The sequence below is a fragment of the Magallana gigas genome, chromosome 3 (genome assembly GCF_963853765.1).
Source record: "Magallana gigas chromosome 3, xbMagGiga1.1, whole genome shotgun sequence".
In the NCBI taxonomy this organism is placed as follows: Eukaryota; Metazoa; Mollusca; class Bivalvia; order Ostreida; family Ostreidae; genus Magallana; species Magallana gigas.
In genome coordinates, this window is record NC_088855.1 from 9,541,538 (window position 1) to 9,557,696 (window position 16,159).

At 33.8% G+C, this 16,159-nt stretch overlaps 1 protein-coding gene and 1 non-coding gene across 3 annotated transcripts; both read right to left on the reverse strand.

The window, feature by feature from the left end:
* Window positions 1-7,334: 7,334 nt before the first annotated feature.
* LOC105344973 (L-methionine gamma-lyase) lies at window positions 7,335-11,490 on the reverse strand. Of its 2 annotated transcripts, none has more exons than XM_011452908.4 (10): window positions 11,364-11,490; window positions 10,802-11,006; window positions 10,484-10,642; window positions 9,657-9,794; window positions 9,057-9,229; window positions 8,834-8,945; window positions 8,320-8,433; window positions 8,022-8,156; window positions 7,578-7,723; window positions 7,335-7,491 (listed from the first exon to the last, which is right to left on the reverse strand). In XM_011452908.4, the coding sequence occupies exons 1-10, from the start codon at window positions 11,441-11,443 to the stop codon at window positions 7,410-7,412; spliced, it is 1,344 nt and encodes a 447-aa protein (XP_011451210.3). In that variant the 5' UTR covers window positions 11,444-11,490; the 3' UTR covers window positions 7,335-7,409. The 2 variants fall into 2 exon arrangements, with proteins under 2 accessions (XP_011451210.3, XP_011451211.3); XM_011452909.4 differs by having other exon boundaries at window positions 11,325-11,479.
* A 3,343-nt stretch (window positions 11,491-14,833) lies between these two features.
* Window positions 14,834-14,905, reverse strand: Trnae-cuc (transfer RNA glutamic acid (anticodon CUC)). The gene has a single exon. It is a non-coding gene; the product is annotated as a tRNA-Glu (tRNA).
* Between the last annotated feature and the right edge of the window lie 1,254 nt (window positions 14,906-16,159).

Here is a 16,159-nt window from a genome sequence, read left to right on the forward strand (position 1 = left end):
CCTCTAATGATAATATCTTAGTTACTACTGGTCCTAAATTCATTAAACTTGTATGGATGGTGCGTCTTATGATACTGATGCACCTGACAGACCTAAATGCTGAATCTGAGCCACAGGTTTCGGATGCTGGAGGAGGTTAAGATTTTAAGAGCTGGTTAAAGTTTTTGAAACAGGTGCCCTCTGATGATGATATCTTAGTTATAACTTGTCCTAACTTCACCAGACTTCCATGGATGGTGCGTCTTATGATACTGATGCACCTGACAGGCTTGAATGCTGAGTCTGAGCCATAGGTTTCGGATGCTGGATAATGTTAAGTTTAATAGATAATAGTACTATTTCAAACTTGCATAGCTGATTAAACTGTAATATGAATGAATCGCAGATGTAACTTCAGATGCAGAGCTTGATCTCCATTATTAAGGATACTCAAAATATATATCTTTGCTGGTGCCCTCTGATGATGATATCTTAGTTATTTCAGGTCCTAACTTCACCTAACCTGAATGGATGGTGTGTCTTATGATACAGATGCACCTGACAGGCATGGATGCTGAATCAGAGCCATAGGTTGGAGATGCTGGAGGAGGTAAAAGTTTTAATTGCTGGTGCCCTCTGATGATAATATCTTAGTTATTACTGGTGCTAACCTCACCAATCTTGCATGGATGGTGCGTCTTATGATACTGATGCACCTGACAGGCTTGAATGCTGAATCAGAGCCATAGGTTTATGATTCTTGATGAGGTTTAGTTTTTTGGAACATGTCACATGTTTTATAGATGATAGCTTGCATAGTTGATTTAACTATATTATTAATGAAACGCAGAGGCTGCTTTAGATGCAGAGCCTGATCTCCATTATCAAGGATGCTTGAGAAATCACCTTCCTCACTCAAACCTGCTTGATAGATAGATGTGGTTGTTAAATGACGTAACATGATTCCTATGATATAGTACTGTATGATTTGAAACACTATTGTTTAATAAGATCAATATAATACCATATGTTATATTGTAAATCATTTTATGATACGATAAAATATTGTATCAATTTTTTTAAATATTTTATGATATGATGTTGTATCATGATATTGTTATGTGTAGTATTGATTATTATGATACAATATTATATAAATAGTGCCTGTTTGGGAGGGTAACAGTTGAAATTGACACCCCGAGAAAACCATTGTCAACCGACGCGAAGCGGAGGTTGACAATGGTTTTCTCGGGGTGTCAATTTCAACTGTTATCCTCCCAAACAGGCACTATTTATTTTGTTATACTGAATGTCTTTTTTAAAATTTTTAAGAAAATTTTACTGCTTTTATATAGGAATAACGTGAATTCTACAGCGAACCGTACGCGCATAATTTTCGCGCATGTAACATTTTTTAATGTTACCCGTTGCCAAGTGCGTTGCTAACGCTGAGGGTAATAGTAAATATTATTAACTGCGTCTTAACCAATCAGATTTCAGTATTTAACATGAAAGTATAACAATGTATATTGTTTTCCCTTGGACTGAAATGTCACACTTTCATTGGTTTAAACATAGCACGTGATTGCCTCATATATCTCTATATTTGTTCTGTGAGAAATAATATTAGGCAATATGGCCGTCATTGGTCGACGCTTCGCTTACTCATTTCGACATTTCATAGTATTTTATACATAAACTGCATGCTGTAAGTTCTTAAAGTATTTGGAGTTGTTGCCCTTTGAAATTCTTTAAACAGTTAAAATTAGAGTAGTTGCCCTTAGAATATTGACGTCACATTGTTTTGTCTGGAGCAGAACAAAATGGCAGCGACGAAATTTGCTCAAATCTCTGCAGAGGAAAGGGAGAAAACATTTGAAATTAAATAGCAACAAAACATTGTAAGTAAACATGGGTAAAGCAAAGATTTTGAAAGAGTATTTGAAAGGTGAGATGAAAATTTTGAAGAGTTTAAATGAGTTAAATTGGACGAGATGTAAGGCATCTTGTACATGGCTTTGCGTAGATCATCGCTATTTGTGAATAAATATGTCGCTTGATAGTCCTCGAGAAAACAAAACACTTATTAGGTTAGTTACTGACTCACTACGGAAATATATTGGGTTGATCAATCTCATAGAAGGCTCGGCTTCGCCTCGCCATCTATGAGATTGATCAACCCAATATATTTCCGTAGTGAGTCAGTAACTAACCTATAATAAGTAATAATATCATATTGTATTATTTATTAATTATTTAATCACATGATACTATTACATATGATATTGCAATATATAATATTGCATCCTATGATATTATATTGTATATTCTATGATATTGTATTATACAGTATTGTGTAATATGATATTGGTTTCTGTAATATAGAATTATATAACATGAAAATGTATATATGATGTTGAAATATTATAAAATATCGTATCATACGATATTGTATAATATGATAGTGGTTTATATGATATATTATCATATCACATGCAATTGTATTTTATGATATGATATATTTTTATAATATGATTGTATTATATAATATTTTATTTTATCCCATGATATTGTATCATTTATTTGATACAATGTTGTATAAAAATACATTGTATTATACATGTATAATACAATATCATATTATGTATCAAATATGAAACAGTGCCATACAATACTATATCATACTATAATATTTACATTCACTTTCTTTCCCTCTATTAAATTGCATTGGTTGATTTGAGTGATATTTATGCACAACACAAAAGACCCAATCACCAAATCTGGTGCGTATGAATACATTTAGTATTCCTTCAGTATTTCTCAAAGAACAAGAACTGACTCTTCTCGCGACTTCAAACCGGATAACGACCTGATATTATATTTACGCTGATAAATATTTCATTGATGTAAATATATTTTGACAGTTAAATGAATTCAATTGATTAATATCTTAGTTTACCAAGAGTATATTCATTAAATTACAGAAAGAAAAATAAAATTGTGTTATTAGAATTTAAAACGCTGTGCACGATTTATGTCAGCATATTTCGGCTGTTCCAGTGGCCATTCCGTTAATTTCGCATTATTCGTTGAATCAGACAGAGCATTTTTTAAAAAAAAGTCATATTTGCGGGAAGGAAATACATGTTTTAAAAACGTAAATATAAGCATTGATTTATTATTTTTTGAAAGATGAGGTCTTATAACTGCAACGATGAGTGCAAACAAATTTTCATAACGCGCTAGCGCGCGTTATACAATTTGTATGCACACTTCGTTTCAGTCATGAGACCACATCTTTCAAAAAATAATAAATCAATGCTTAATTATTCAATATAATATCATATGTTTCAATGTTATGATGTATTATTGCAATATGATATTGTTTCATATAATACTATATTGTATTATGTTTTATGATATTCTATTATTTGATAAAATACAATTATAATGTATAACACATTACAATGCCATATCATACGTTACAATATCATATCACAATTTTTTACGGTATGTTATGGTAATATATGATATATATTGTAAATTTCATAGGATGCAATTTTAATTTTATATTATTGTATTGATTAACATATGAACATATGATTATCATACACATTTTTAACAGATAATATACGATATTGTTTCAAAACAGAATCCATGAATATCCAAGATCATAAAGGATAGTTTTCATATAATATGATAAAGGTGGTCTCATAAAGGTGATGCCTCATAAAGGTGATGCCTCGTCTCGGTGAGCTTTGTAATCTGTGATTACCTATGTTTTATAATTGCGGAGCTCTCCATCGTTTAAAGGGTTCCGAGGCATTAATAAAAATAAATTATCCAGGAGGATAGGGTCCGGACTCCCTCTCCCGTTTTACTGCGTAAAATTATTAATATTGAATTTTCCGGGGGGCGGACCCCCTCTCCCCCTCTAGATCCATGCATGAGCAAGGGGTATCGCAAAATGAAATTAGAATGTTACTGTGTCGGTCCACGGTAAACAGACGGCTTGTAAGTGACAGAAGTCTAGAAGTGCATATGTACACATTGTGGCAGATATTAAATTTTGTGTGGAGTAGATAATGATTAGGCATAGCCAGCACTGGTAAAAATATATGTTACATGTACACATTAAAATATTTATAAACATTCATAGTAAGCGCGATGGCATAGCACATGCGTACCAATAATAGCATGGATTAATCGGAAAACCTTGGCGAGTACGGTGCCTGTATTAAAATCTATGTAATCGACCGAGACTTGCTGAATGCAATCAAAAAAGGCGAAGGCGAAAGTGCGAAGATGCGAAGGCCAGAGTGTAAGTTGGGAAGGAGCGATAGTAGTATCGCTCCTACGCCCTCGCACATTCGCACTTTAGGCATCACATCTTCGCGCTTAATCGTCGCATCTTCGCACTTCTGCTCCTTCGCCTTCGCACTATCGCCTTTGCAACTATAGTCTGTCCCAAGTTATTGCTTCCATCGCCTTTTGATGATTTTTAATAAAATTACCCATACCTGTGAAAGAAATACAGTTGAAATCGTTTAAAGGGAATATATCCAAGATATTTTCATTGAACAATTATCCCTTTCCGCTCAGAAAAATTCACAGGAACGAAAACATATTCCTTACGGAGATTTATAATGGGGAATGTTTACATCTTTTCTCCATTCGGAATACACTCGGAATACATCGCGCAATTTTTTAACGTTATCATCCGGGCTTATTAATGGCTGTTGCAATGCAAAATATCCGTAGACTTTCAATTTCGGGATGTGTATTGAAACCTGAAGCGGTAGAGGGGACGTTTCAAAACAGATAATCTGGGCATTTTTTATATTAGTGGATGAACGTAGTTTGAGCACAAAGGTATTTACTATTATTGAAATATCAAGCAAAAAGTGGTGGAAGCAAAAACTCAGGACAGAGTATAAGGTCGAAGTGGCCCTATCGGAACACCATAGATATATGTAAACGTAATTGTTAAGATAACAACCATACCCCGATGCAATACGGAAGGATGTTTATTTTCTAAGATATACCCCTTTTTTTACTTTAAGTTTATTTGAATATGAATTATAATTTCTGTTACTTTCTGTAAACTGCAGCAGTAAAAATTACAATAGTGTAAAGACTATTTCACAAATAATAAAAAAATATACCGAAAAACTTTAATTTACAAGGGGGTCATTATTCTACAGGGGTCACTTTTCTTCATGTGGAGTGTGCTCATTTTTATGAAAATGACACTTATTCTTCAGGCAAAGGGGTCATTTTTCTACGTAGAATAATGACCGGGGGTCATTTTTCGGCGTAGAATAATGACCGGGGGGTCATTATTCTACGTAGAAAAATGACCCCCGGTCATTATTCTACGGGGGTCATTATTCTTCATTACACCGGCATTTAGTAAAATTTAGACAAAGTATCAGGCAATTGCAAAAAGCCGAATTTTAACATACTTGATTGAAACAACTAATTCAAACTTACTCATAATTTTTGTAACATATTCGAGGAAAACATGGACACTTTTAAGACCCCGTCTTTCAGTATTCTCAGTACTTTGATTAATATGTAATGTTTTAATGTTTGTACATTGTAACCAGGGATGGGGTCGATTACTTTGTAAAGTAATCGATTAGATTACAATTACTTTGGTTTTAAAAGTAATCGATTACAGGCTAATTACATCTATTTTTAAAAGTAATCGATTACATTAGATTTCTTTTCCTCAATGTAATCATGATTACTTGTGATTACTTTAGATTACATTATTTGTTTTTCAGTTTTTTCATAGTTTAAATGTTTCATTTAAAAAAACAGGCATTTTTTGACAGGACTCTTTATTCTGGTATCAATGTAATTTGTTGCATTATTTACTATTTGAAGTATTCCCCGATATGTATGCAGAGCAGTATCTACATTTGGCTTTCACAATACCTGATGAAGGTCGATCATCAGAAAACTCAAAATGTTGTACAGCAGACATCTTTCTCTAAACAAAGTCCAACTAAAAGTGACCCTTTAAATAATTTTCCCAATTAAATAAGCACAGTATGTGAACTGTTTTCTAATGCGCCTAAAAGCAAGAACTGTTGAATAGCAAACTCATTGTATCGTGACTAGACATGAATTTAAACATGCCCAAGGGCAATAAAGGAATACTGGCCAACTTTAAGACTGAACCTTATTCACTAAATATAAGATCCAATGAATAATCATTTCAACCTATTGAATTTTGCCATTGTAATCATAAAAGTAATCAAAAATTAATCATGATTACAGGACTTTTTCACAGAGTAATCGATTAAATTATGATTACTTGTAATCAGAAAAATGGATGATTACTGATTACTCATGATTACTCAGCAACCTGTAATCGATTACAGCTGATTACGATTACTGATTATGATTACCCCATCCCTGATTGTAACTCTTATTTTCATAATGAAGTTATGTATTTGGTTATTGAATTTGAAAAGAAAGTTTATGTTTATATACATGCAGATTTTACATCATACCGTGTGAGAAACAAGACATGCTCATTTTTTTCCATTATCACTGTACAATATGCACGTTTATTTACAGCATAACGCATTCCTCTTTCGTTGTACAACGTTTACTCTGGTTTGCTAAAAATTATTTGTTTGGGAAGGAAAGACTATGGTGGGAGCCTTCTTCCTGTGATTATTTTTAAAAATTTTGAATAATGTACTGGTGATTAAACTATATCTTTGGTTGTCCCCTCTAGATTTTCAGACAGTTAATCATTTACATGTGCATCACCATTTACACATTATCATACTTTCAACAAACGAAACCTTAAAATTTTAGATTTATAATTTTTTTTCAAAGCGAGTTGTCATAAATTTGGCCCATGGGCTTCTTGCTTGCTCATGCCATGTTAACTCTTTCAACATCTCTATGAAAAAAAAAACAAAAACAATTACGTCCTTCTTAAGAAATTCAAACCTTTAGATGACTAAACAATCTATTAGTTAACATTGTATCTATTTGTTGCACTTACATGTAATCATAATTAAACAAACAAGTGCGCTCTTTTTGTGATGATACTTTTCGCTTGAATACCGTTCGCATTTATGAGTTCAGAACTCCCTTGTTCAACTATTTTTCTTAAAATCCTCGCCAATTTTATGTCCTTTAGTATCCGTCTACTTGGCGAGAAAATGTACACGTTTGTTTACCCTGAGCCGTGGTGCAATTTACCGGAAGTAAGGCACTGTGTGCCCCAATTGCCATTGAAGATTGATTTAAACACATACATATATACAGGTAGTATACAATTTCCTGTTGTGTTTTCTTTGATGTGTGATTAATTAAGACAAAGACAGTTTAGTTTATAGATGGTATTACTCTGATTTAGTTCTGCCAGATGATTGAACATGATAACTAAAATAGTTCGGTTCTTAACCGATGACGTTTTCTGGAATTTTGTCCAGCGCCTGCTGCAAGTCCTTGATGAGGTCATCAGGATCCTCGATACCAATGCTATAAAAAGAGAAGACAGCAATTTTAATTGGATATGCTGCAAAGAATTGAATTTTATGATGCAGTTACTAAATATCAAACAGTACCTTATTCTAACGAGTCCATCGGTTATACCACCGCTCAATCTGTCTTCTGACGTCATCAACATGGGACCATGCGTCATCGTCGCTGGGTGCTCGATGAGACTTTCCACTCCTCCTAACGAGACAGCCAGTTGAACAAGTCGCACATTCTGTTCACATATTAAATAATGTAAATTGAAATTAAAATAAAGGGAAGACCAGATGAAGGCTCTTTATATATAACTTATGTTTTATATTTGTGCAGAGTGCTTTGTGCAGCGAGGGTCTGAGGGTCTATTCGATGAATAATTAAAGTCATAATTAATATCATTTCAAATATATTTCATTTTGTCAAATAAAATATACAACGTGAGTACTTTATATCGGAAGGGACAATAACTCCATGACTAAGATTGGGATTCATCAAAGCTTGTACACCATATTTTGATGATTAGAAACGACACATACCTCTACTAGGATCTTGCCTCCTTGGACACCGCCCCTGATCTCCGCGGCGATCATGCCACTGAACATCTTCATCTGTTTCCTAGCGATCTGGTGCTGGGGGTGGGACGGGAGACCGGGATACATCACCTTTTGAACCTGCAGCAGTTCATCATAATATGAATAAGATTGCATCTTAAAATTAGACAAGAATTCATAGTGCGTGATCATCCACACTTTAACTTCCCAGTGTGACAGAGCAAAAACTTCTGAAATGGACAGATGTGTGCTATGATATAAAGACAGTACTGTTGAGTTGTACCTTAGGATGCTTTTCCAAGAACTCGGCCACTTTTTGCGCATTCGAACTGTGTTTCTCCATACGTATTGGCAGAGTTTTAATTCCGCGAAGGAGAAGACTTGCATCGTGGGGAGACTGTAAAATTCATTAAAATTAAAACTAATCTAAAGTTTGCTTTCACTTAAAAAGATATTGTATGACGTAGAAGAATAACAAAATAGCGAGAGATATGTTTAAGGTGGGTTCCGCAATGCACTAAAAGAATAAAGGGGACAGAAAAGTTCACATTTAGAAGAACATTTCAAGCAGGGGTACGTTTAGGATGAGACTGAGAACATGGCCAGAGACAGAGGCCACATGCAGGGTAAAACTTGTTCAGGTCCTACGACAAACGGGGAAAAGAGGTTCAATAAGTAAGTTCATGTTCAGTGAAAATAGATTCCATCTCGTACGTACAATACAGTGAAAACGTTTACAAGTACAGTGCATAAGGGTGCCCGTGTAGTGAGTTTATAATTTTGCAAGAAAGACCAACCATTGAAGTCCCCAGAGTGGTTTGATAGTGAATCATGGTTTTCCAGAGATCCACGGATCCAAAGGTCAGACATCCAGCCACAAGGTCACTGTGGCCTCCCATGTATTTGGTACTGCAATTGCAACCAGTACATATAAACCAATCGATACATGAAAAGTGTGTTTCTTAATAGGTTCTTTTTGTAATATTAACTTAAATAAGCTAATACAATACAAGAACGTACCAACTATGCATTGATATATCGATTCCGTGTTTGATGACGGGTTGTAGGTAGGGACTGGCAAAAGTACTGTCCACTATGGTCAGAACATTGTCCAGTGATCTCCCAAGTTTACCGAACTCTTCCAGGTCAAGGATGGCCATGTTTGGGTTACAGGGAGTCTCGCCATACAACACCTGTTATATTTATAGTTAGTATTGGTATTTGTAGCGTCTCAGGAGTCAAAAATACATCATTTGATAAAAATCATCCAAACAATTCGAGTTGTATACCTTTACCAAATGAGTTCATTAATATTTAAGTAGACTTTTTTATTTGTGGCAAAATAGAACCATTTTAACAAGAGCTTGGACTTTGGGTAGTTGTGTCAAAAAGCATGCATTGTGACGTAGGCCCGTCTATTTCATTTCTGGTCATTCGAACTAAGCTTTTGAGTTAAGATTACCAATTGGTGTATATATATTACGCTTGAAACCAGCGTCATATTAAACTTGTTTTTACGCAAGAAATAGATAGTTACGTCCTACTGACATTCCAAGGCCCTGTTAGAATGGTTCTAAATGCCAAAATAAAAGGAACAAAGGTTTAAACAGAAGGTTATACCCTAGTGTTAGGTTTGATGTGTTTTCTATACTCCTCCACTGGACACCCGGTGGTGACAAAGGTGTGTTCGATTCCATACCGTGGCAGGATGTTCACCACTATGTCGTATGTCCCGCTGTAACAAGGGTTGTTTACCACCTGATAAAAAGGTGTAAATTCTAAAGGTGCTTCTAGGTAAAACACGTTTATTCACCTCTTTTGCGGTCGATACACTTGTATGTTTCAAAGGTACATGCACAGGCAAAAAGAAAAGTGATTTTTATGTACATGTATGTTCTGGTAATTTGATTTTAAAATTTCTCACAGGTTTATTTTTAAAACATTAATTCAAGTTCTGATTTGAAGGAAGCAATAAGCTCGCATGACTTCTTTTTTTCCAGTGAATTAACATCGTCAATACCCTACCATATTCAATCTTAACATTACATTTTAAAGTCCCGTCTTTAAAATTCAATGTAAGGCTTTTAGATTAGTTTTCAAATGACCTTTTGATTAATCATAAACTACCGACAATATTTCGCAGCAAATGTTTATATTATTTGTTCACAATGTTAAAAATAAATATATTTTCACCTCAGTGTTTTATGGGAGAACTTTTACAAGTGTCTACATTGCTTTACAAAACAAAATTGATCAAATTCAGCCGTTCTGATACGCTACCGAGAGCGGTAGCATATCAGAACGGCTGATTTTAATCAGATTGTACAACTGAGAAAGCTCCTCATAGAAAAGCACTCCAAAGAGACGTTTAACATCAAACAAACAAACGAAAATTATAGAGTTGTCTTTGTAGGTATGAAATACAAGCTTTGATTATATATACTTGCTATATGATCACCGCTTTTCAGAAAGCATAGCAAGGCCGTAGATATCGCCGCCATTCCCGTACTGAACACCAGGCTCCCCTTTCCACCTTCTAAGCTGTTAATGACAGCGCACACGGAATCGTTCGTGAAGTTACCCAACCTCGAGTAAATGTATCCACCCTGTGTTCAATTAAATGATACTAGTACATGTACATTAAATTTTTTTAACAATTCTTTCTTATTTTTGGGATTAGAGATTTGTGGATTTTCAAAAGATTCTCTTCATTAGGTAAAATGGTCAGTCGCAAAAATTGATATCTGTGTATGTAAAATGCAAACCTCCTCCAGGATCTTGAGATAATCATCCACGGATTGCAGTTTATACGTGGATGAATGATAGATGGGCGGTACCAGGGCCTCTGTTTTGGGACCAGGGGGAGAGGAGAAACGTGAGGACGTGGCCACAGTGTCGGGTGTGACGTCATTGATATGAAGCCCATTCACGCCCTTCTCCAGATCGGATTGGGGTGGGAACCATTTCTTACTGTAGACAAAGGGTTAGAAGACACGATTACATTTTAGTGCAGTTCCTATCTTTGATATTTTTCTTTAACATTTTTTTAATGAATCGCACGTTCTCCTTCGACCCAACAGCTGGTTGTACTGTTTTTTTCGCTGATCATTGTGTACAAGTCTGCACTGCATATATCGTAAATGTTTACTACAGTATGCATTAAACGGGTGGGCGTAGCGGCCCATTAACTATGATCAGATGCAGGACGTTGCACTTTTTACATACTTTACAAACTATGAATGACTGCATACAATAAATTACTAAACATTAACTGACTCAAATTCTTACCTCATCTTGGCGTTCTAGATTTTTGAAAATATTGTATACCTGTAACATTTCGATGAGATAACAATAGAAATTAGGTCAAGTTTGTGTAAATTTGACACTACACCTGGGGCTCGTTTCATAAAGAGTCGTACGTCCAGACTTAGCGCTGCGCCGGTGTAAATACGGGACTAGTTCGAATATATCATATTGCGCATCTTTACGTCCGACTAAAGTTAAGCCAAAATTTTACGCCCACTTAGGTAGACGTAAGTTCGGACGTAAATATAAATAAGCATATATATTATGAAACGACGATTGTATTTTATCACTAATGCGATTTAAGTAACATGTATTGTCACATTCAGATACTGAGAAAGAACTATTTATACGTTTAATTCTGGAATTTGATTGCCACGGGAGTTTCTCTGGAATTATTGTGCACACGGGGGTTTCTCCCGAATAAAAGCGCATGAGAGAGAGAGAGAGAGAGAGAGAGAGAGAGAGAGAGAGAGAGAGAGAGAGAGAGAGAGAGAGAGAGAGTAATTTATATAAAAAAGTGCCCTAGTTTTAATTTTATGTGTTGCTTTTTATAAAGTTACATTATACTTTTTCTGAAGCATTTTTTCTTCCTACAACATTTACCATGAACAAGTTTACATCACATTTAGTAATAACTTTACCTTTTAAAAATCTTTCATTAAAATTTTCAGTTAAATTCTGTGTCTACACAGTTTATTCATATACATGTATAATATAAAATATGACAATTTCCTGACCTTTTTCGCTCTTTGTCATTGCGCATTAATTGAAATTAAGGGTTCTGGAACATAATTAAAGAGTTTTTACTATATATATTATTCATTTCGCGATGGTTTGCATTTTACCGTAATATAATATATTATCATACATGTACTTTAACAGGTTAAACTTTCAAGGAACAATTATGTATCCAGTATTAAAAAACATAAATTGAACCGGTATTCATCAAATCAGTTTGAATTGCGATTTTGTCTAAACTCTAAACTCTAATGTGTCATCATTATTTTGTTTAGAATACTGTATGGATAATATATCTTGAGTTAAAAAAAAAAGAATCGCATATTATGTATTCAGTGAATTATACAGTTGTTGCTCAATATTGCAGAATGCACGAGAGTCAAATATTGTTTTATTGATATTCATGTGAATCAAATTTCGCAACAATTTGACGATAAAATATCCACAAAACGACAGTCAAATATAGTAAATTTATTCTAAAAAAATATAATAATGACAATAAGATATTGGTAACTATAATGTATATACATAATTATAATTATATTTAAGTACATGTACGTATAAATAAGTATATTAAATTTTGAGTGTATCGATATTGAAAAAAAATATTTTTAAAAAATGTTATCACAGTTTTAATATACTGGTGCATGCATGATAAGAAATCAATTTATATATATATATATATATATATATATATATATATATATATATATATATATATATATATATATATATATATATATATATATATATATATATATATATATATATATATATATATATATATATATATATTAAAATATGTATATGACAAACAAAGCATTAAATTCAATCAGAAGATATTGAAAATATAAAATAAAAAATCGAAACGTAAATAACCTGCACTTTCCAACGATGAACACCAAAGAAAAGCAAAAGAGGAGGAAAAAATGTACACATAATACTAGTATTAATCTGTACCTCCGAGTTAATTAGCCTCTGCTTCATACAATAAAAGCAGGAAATTGTATAGACAAATTATAATATATTAAAACTTGTAAACATCAATCATAACTGTGATAAAATAAAAGCAAATCTCATTAAACACTACCCTGAGTGACTGAACAAATATGGGGCTGACATTTTAAAAGATTAATTGGGCCTGTTGGATATTACTATAAAGCCGAAAAAAGCGTAGTCTACAAAAGTAGCATAGCCTAGCTTTACATCAGCTAATAAGATAACACTGACTCCCTGGAACTATGGCACGAAAATTGTAGATGTTAACAAACTCATCATCAAAGAAAATAATGTCATGCTCATCTCCATCATTTGCATGCGAGCACAATTCTAGAAACGTTTCTGCCTTGTCGTAACCACAAATAATGACCGATCCCTTCCTAGCATACTTGCCGGAAACTAACACAATCTCATCGTCATGGCACGTAAAGACCTCCGTAAGATTTAACCTCTCGACTTCCATCAATATGGTTTCCAGATTCATTCGAGTCGGTCTGATTGCGCTGATAATGAAAAGTTCACACGATAGATTCTTCTTCCAATGAAGCAGGCGATCTCTCGCCACCCGTGACGACAATCTTTTGTCAGATTTCCGGTACACTTTCAGCGTATTGTCCCAGTCCAGTACGATCTTGGACATTGGTTTTATCATCCATTCTTCTATGTCTGAGTACGATTTCTCTTGGGTTTCTAGATTGGTCAATGACTGCATGGCAGCTGCAGAAACGTTCACTCGAATGTCACAACCTATGATAACCTCAAATAAAAAATATACGGAAAGCAACTCGGTTTATTTTTGTAGTCATTTAACACGTGCTCGTGCGAGTTCAGCTCACATGATATCTGTTTATTTAATACAAATATTATTAAATAGCATACTTGTTTTCCGGTAGTACTTGGCCGAGATAATTTTAGAACGACACAATACTATATTTACTGCGCTGCATGTTCAGCAGTTATTTTGTTACACGATACATGTCAATCCGTATTATCAAAATAAATTGTGAGGGGGCGTAGTATATAACTTCAATTTCACTCCTCATTTTCTTATTTTCATATCATTTTTTTTACATACTCCCAAAAAAGTGTGGGGGGGGGGGGCAACTCAATGATAATTCAATCTTTTATATGTAAATTTAAAAAAATTTGTTGCTGCGAGAAAAAGTGGTGGGGGGGGGGGCTGCCCCCCCCCCTCCCCTGAATCTACGTATCTGATACATGAAGATTTTATTCTCAAAGTACAAAATGTATCCATAAATTTATAACACTATACTCAAAAAAGTAAGACATGATCATATTAAAATATCATTGAGGTATATAAAAAATGTGTATCAAATATGGTTGCTATGACATTTTGTTTATACATGTATTTATTTTGCCACTGACAGAATTTTTTTTGGAGTTGTTGCTAAAATGTTTTCGTCCAATGTCTAATCTGAATGAAACTATTACAAAGAGATGTTCGTAAACTCTCTTACTTCAGCTTATATCCGAAGAGTAATATAATTTACTTTGTTGTTTTAAATATACGAGTTATCCATGATAATGTATTCTCTCATGTTGGTGTTACGAAGTGACAAACCCTAGAGTACAGTAAGGGTTTGTGTCGATACTGTGACTGGTATAACATTCATAATTCAAGTATCTGGATATGGAGAAGTGTTTTAAGTAGGAAAATTTTATGATTCTTTTTTTCCCCCGTATTTTATCAATAAAATACATTGCAACGCAATAGAAACAGATAAAAAAAAGTCTTCCCAGACGGGGAATCGAACCCCGGCCGCCGCGGTGAGAGCGCGGAATCCTAACCACTAGACTACCTGGGAACTTACTAAAATCGTAAATTAAAAAAAGTTAAATCACTGGGGATTTGCATTCAATAGTTATTTTTATAGTTTTAAACATGCAGTGGCGGATCCAAAGGGGGTGGATTACGGGGGTTGCAACCCCCTCTCTGAAGATGCAAAAAAAAAAAAAAGAATACTTATATAAAAAAAAAAAAAACAAAAGAGAGACGAATGCATGAAAAAAAGAGTGTGAATTAGCACCAGATGAAATGAATGTCTTATACAGATGTTTCCGGCCTGTGTTTGTTTTATGAGAAAAATTATTTAAAATGCCAATTTTAAGGATTTTTACCTGATTAGTTGCAATTAATCCACGAAAAGTGATGTCCGTATTCAAGAAGTCGGCTTTCTTTTTAGATATTTTATGCAAGAGTTCAAGAAATGTAATTTGTGGTTAAGAAAAAAGTATCTCAATGTTTAAATCTATCATTCTGTTTTTAAGAACTACGGCTCTATTTTTTTTGTTAAGTATTCTACATATAAAAGTGTAATCGCCGATTTCTCTTACTTAGAAAGCCTTTAAAGGTTGTATGGTTTTTACTTTTAAAAAATCAATCAACAAACATAGAGGTTTCAAACACAATGCGATTTCAATGTTGATGAGAGAACGTCTTATCACTGTTATAAAATGTTAGAACTGTGCAATTATTGAATATTTTTTTTTAATTGTAAAACTCCTTTTTTGTTAAGATTAACTAATAAATAAACTTAAGTATGTTGACAAAGTATCAACATTTTCACCTTGATAGAGACAAGAGATTTGACTGTAAACCCGTAATTAATTGCAATTTTTCATGATGTTTGTTTGTTTCACTCTTTTTTTTTTTAAATAAAAAAAAATAGAAGCCTCTGGAGGCCCCTCGTAAATAAAAATCCTACAAGCCTACACGTACTCCCATCATTGCAAACCACGCCCAGTATATAAAATTCTATCGGACACCCTTGTCAGACTATAAGTTGAATCTAAATAATGGGGGGGGGGGGTATGGACTTTATGTACATTTTAATTGAATGAAATATATATCGAACGTGTCTGTGATAAAAATTTTGAAGGGCCAGAGGTGTCGATTACTAGTATTCATTTTTTTAAAGCTGCTTGGTCCGATTTTTTTGTTATTACAGTATAAAAAAATTTCCCATACAAATCATTTATCTTAAAAAGTTATGGACTTTCTCCTATTTACACCAGCAGAATCAGTCTCCTTTCAAAGTTAGAAATATTCAAAGTAAATA

Coding starts and splice junctions, on each gene's coding strand:
- LOC105344973 (XM_011452908.4), bottom strand. CDS start 11,443: ATGAAACGAGCCCCAGGTGTAGTGTCAAATTTACACAAACTTGACCTA. Junction 9,230..9,656: donor ACATCAAACCTAACACTAGG/GTATAACCTTCT, acceptor TAAATATAACAG/GTGTTGTATGGCGAGACTCC. Junction 7,724..8,021: donor GAGGCAAGATCCTAGTAGAG/GTATGTGTCGTT, acceptor ATATGTGAACAG/AATGTGCGACTTGTTCAACT.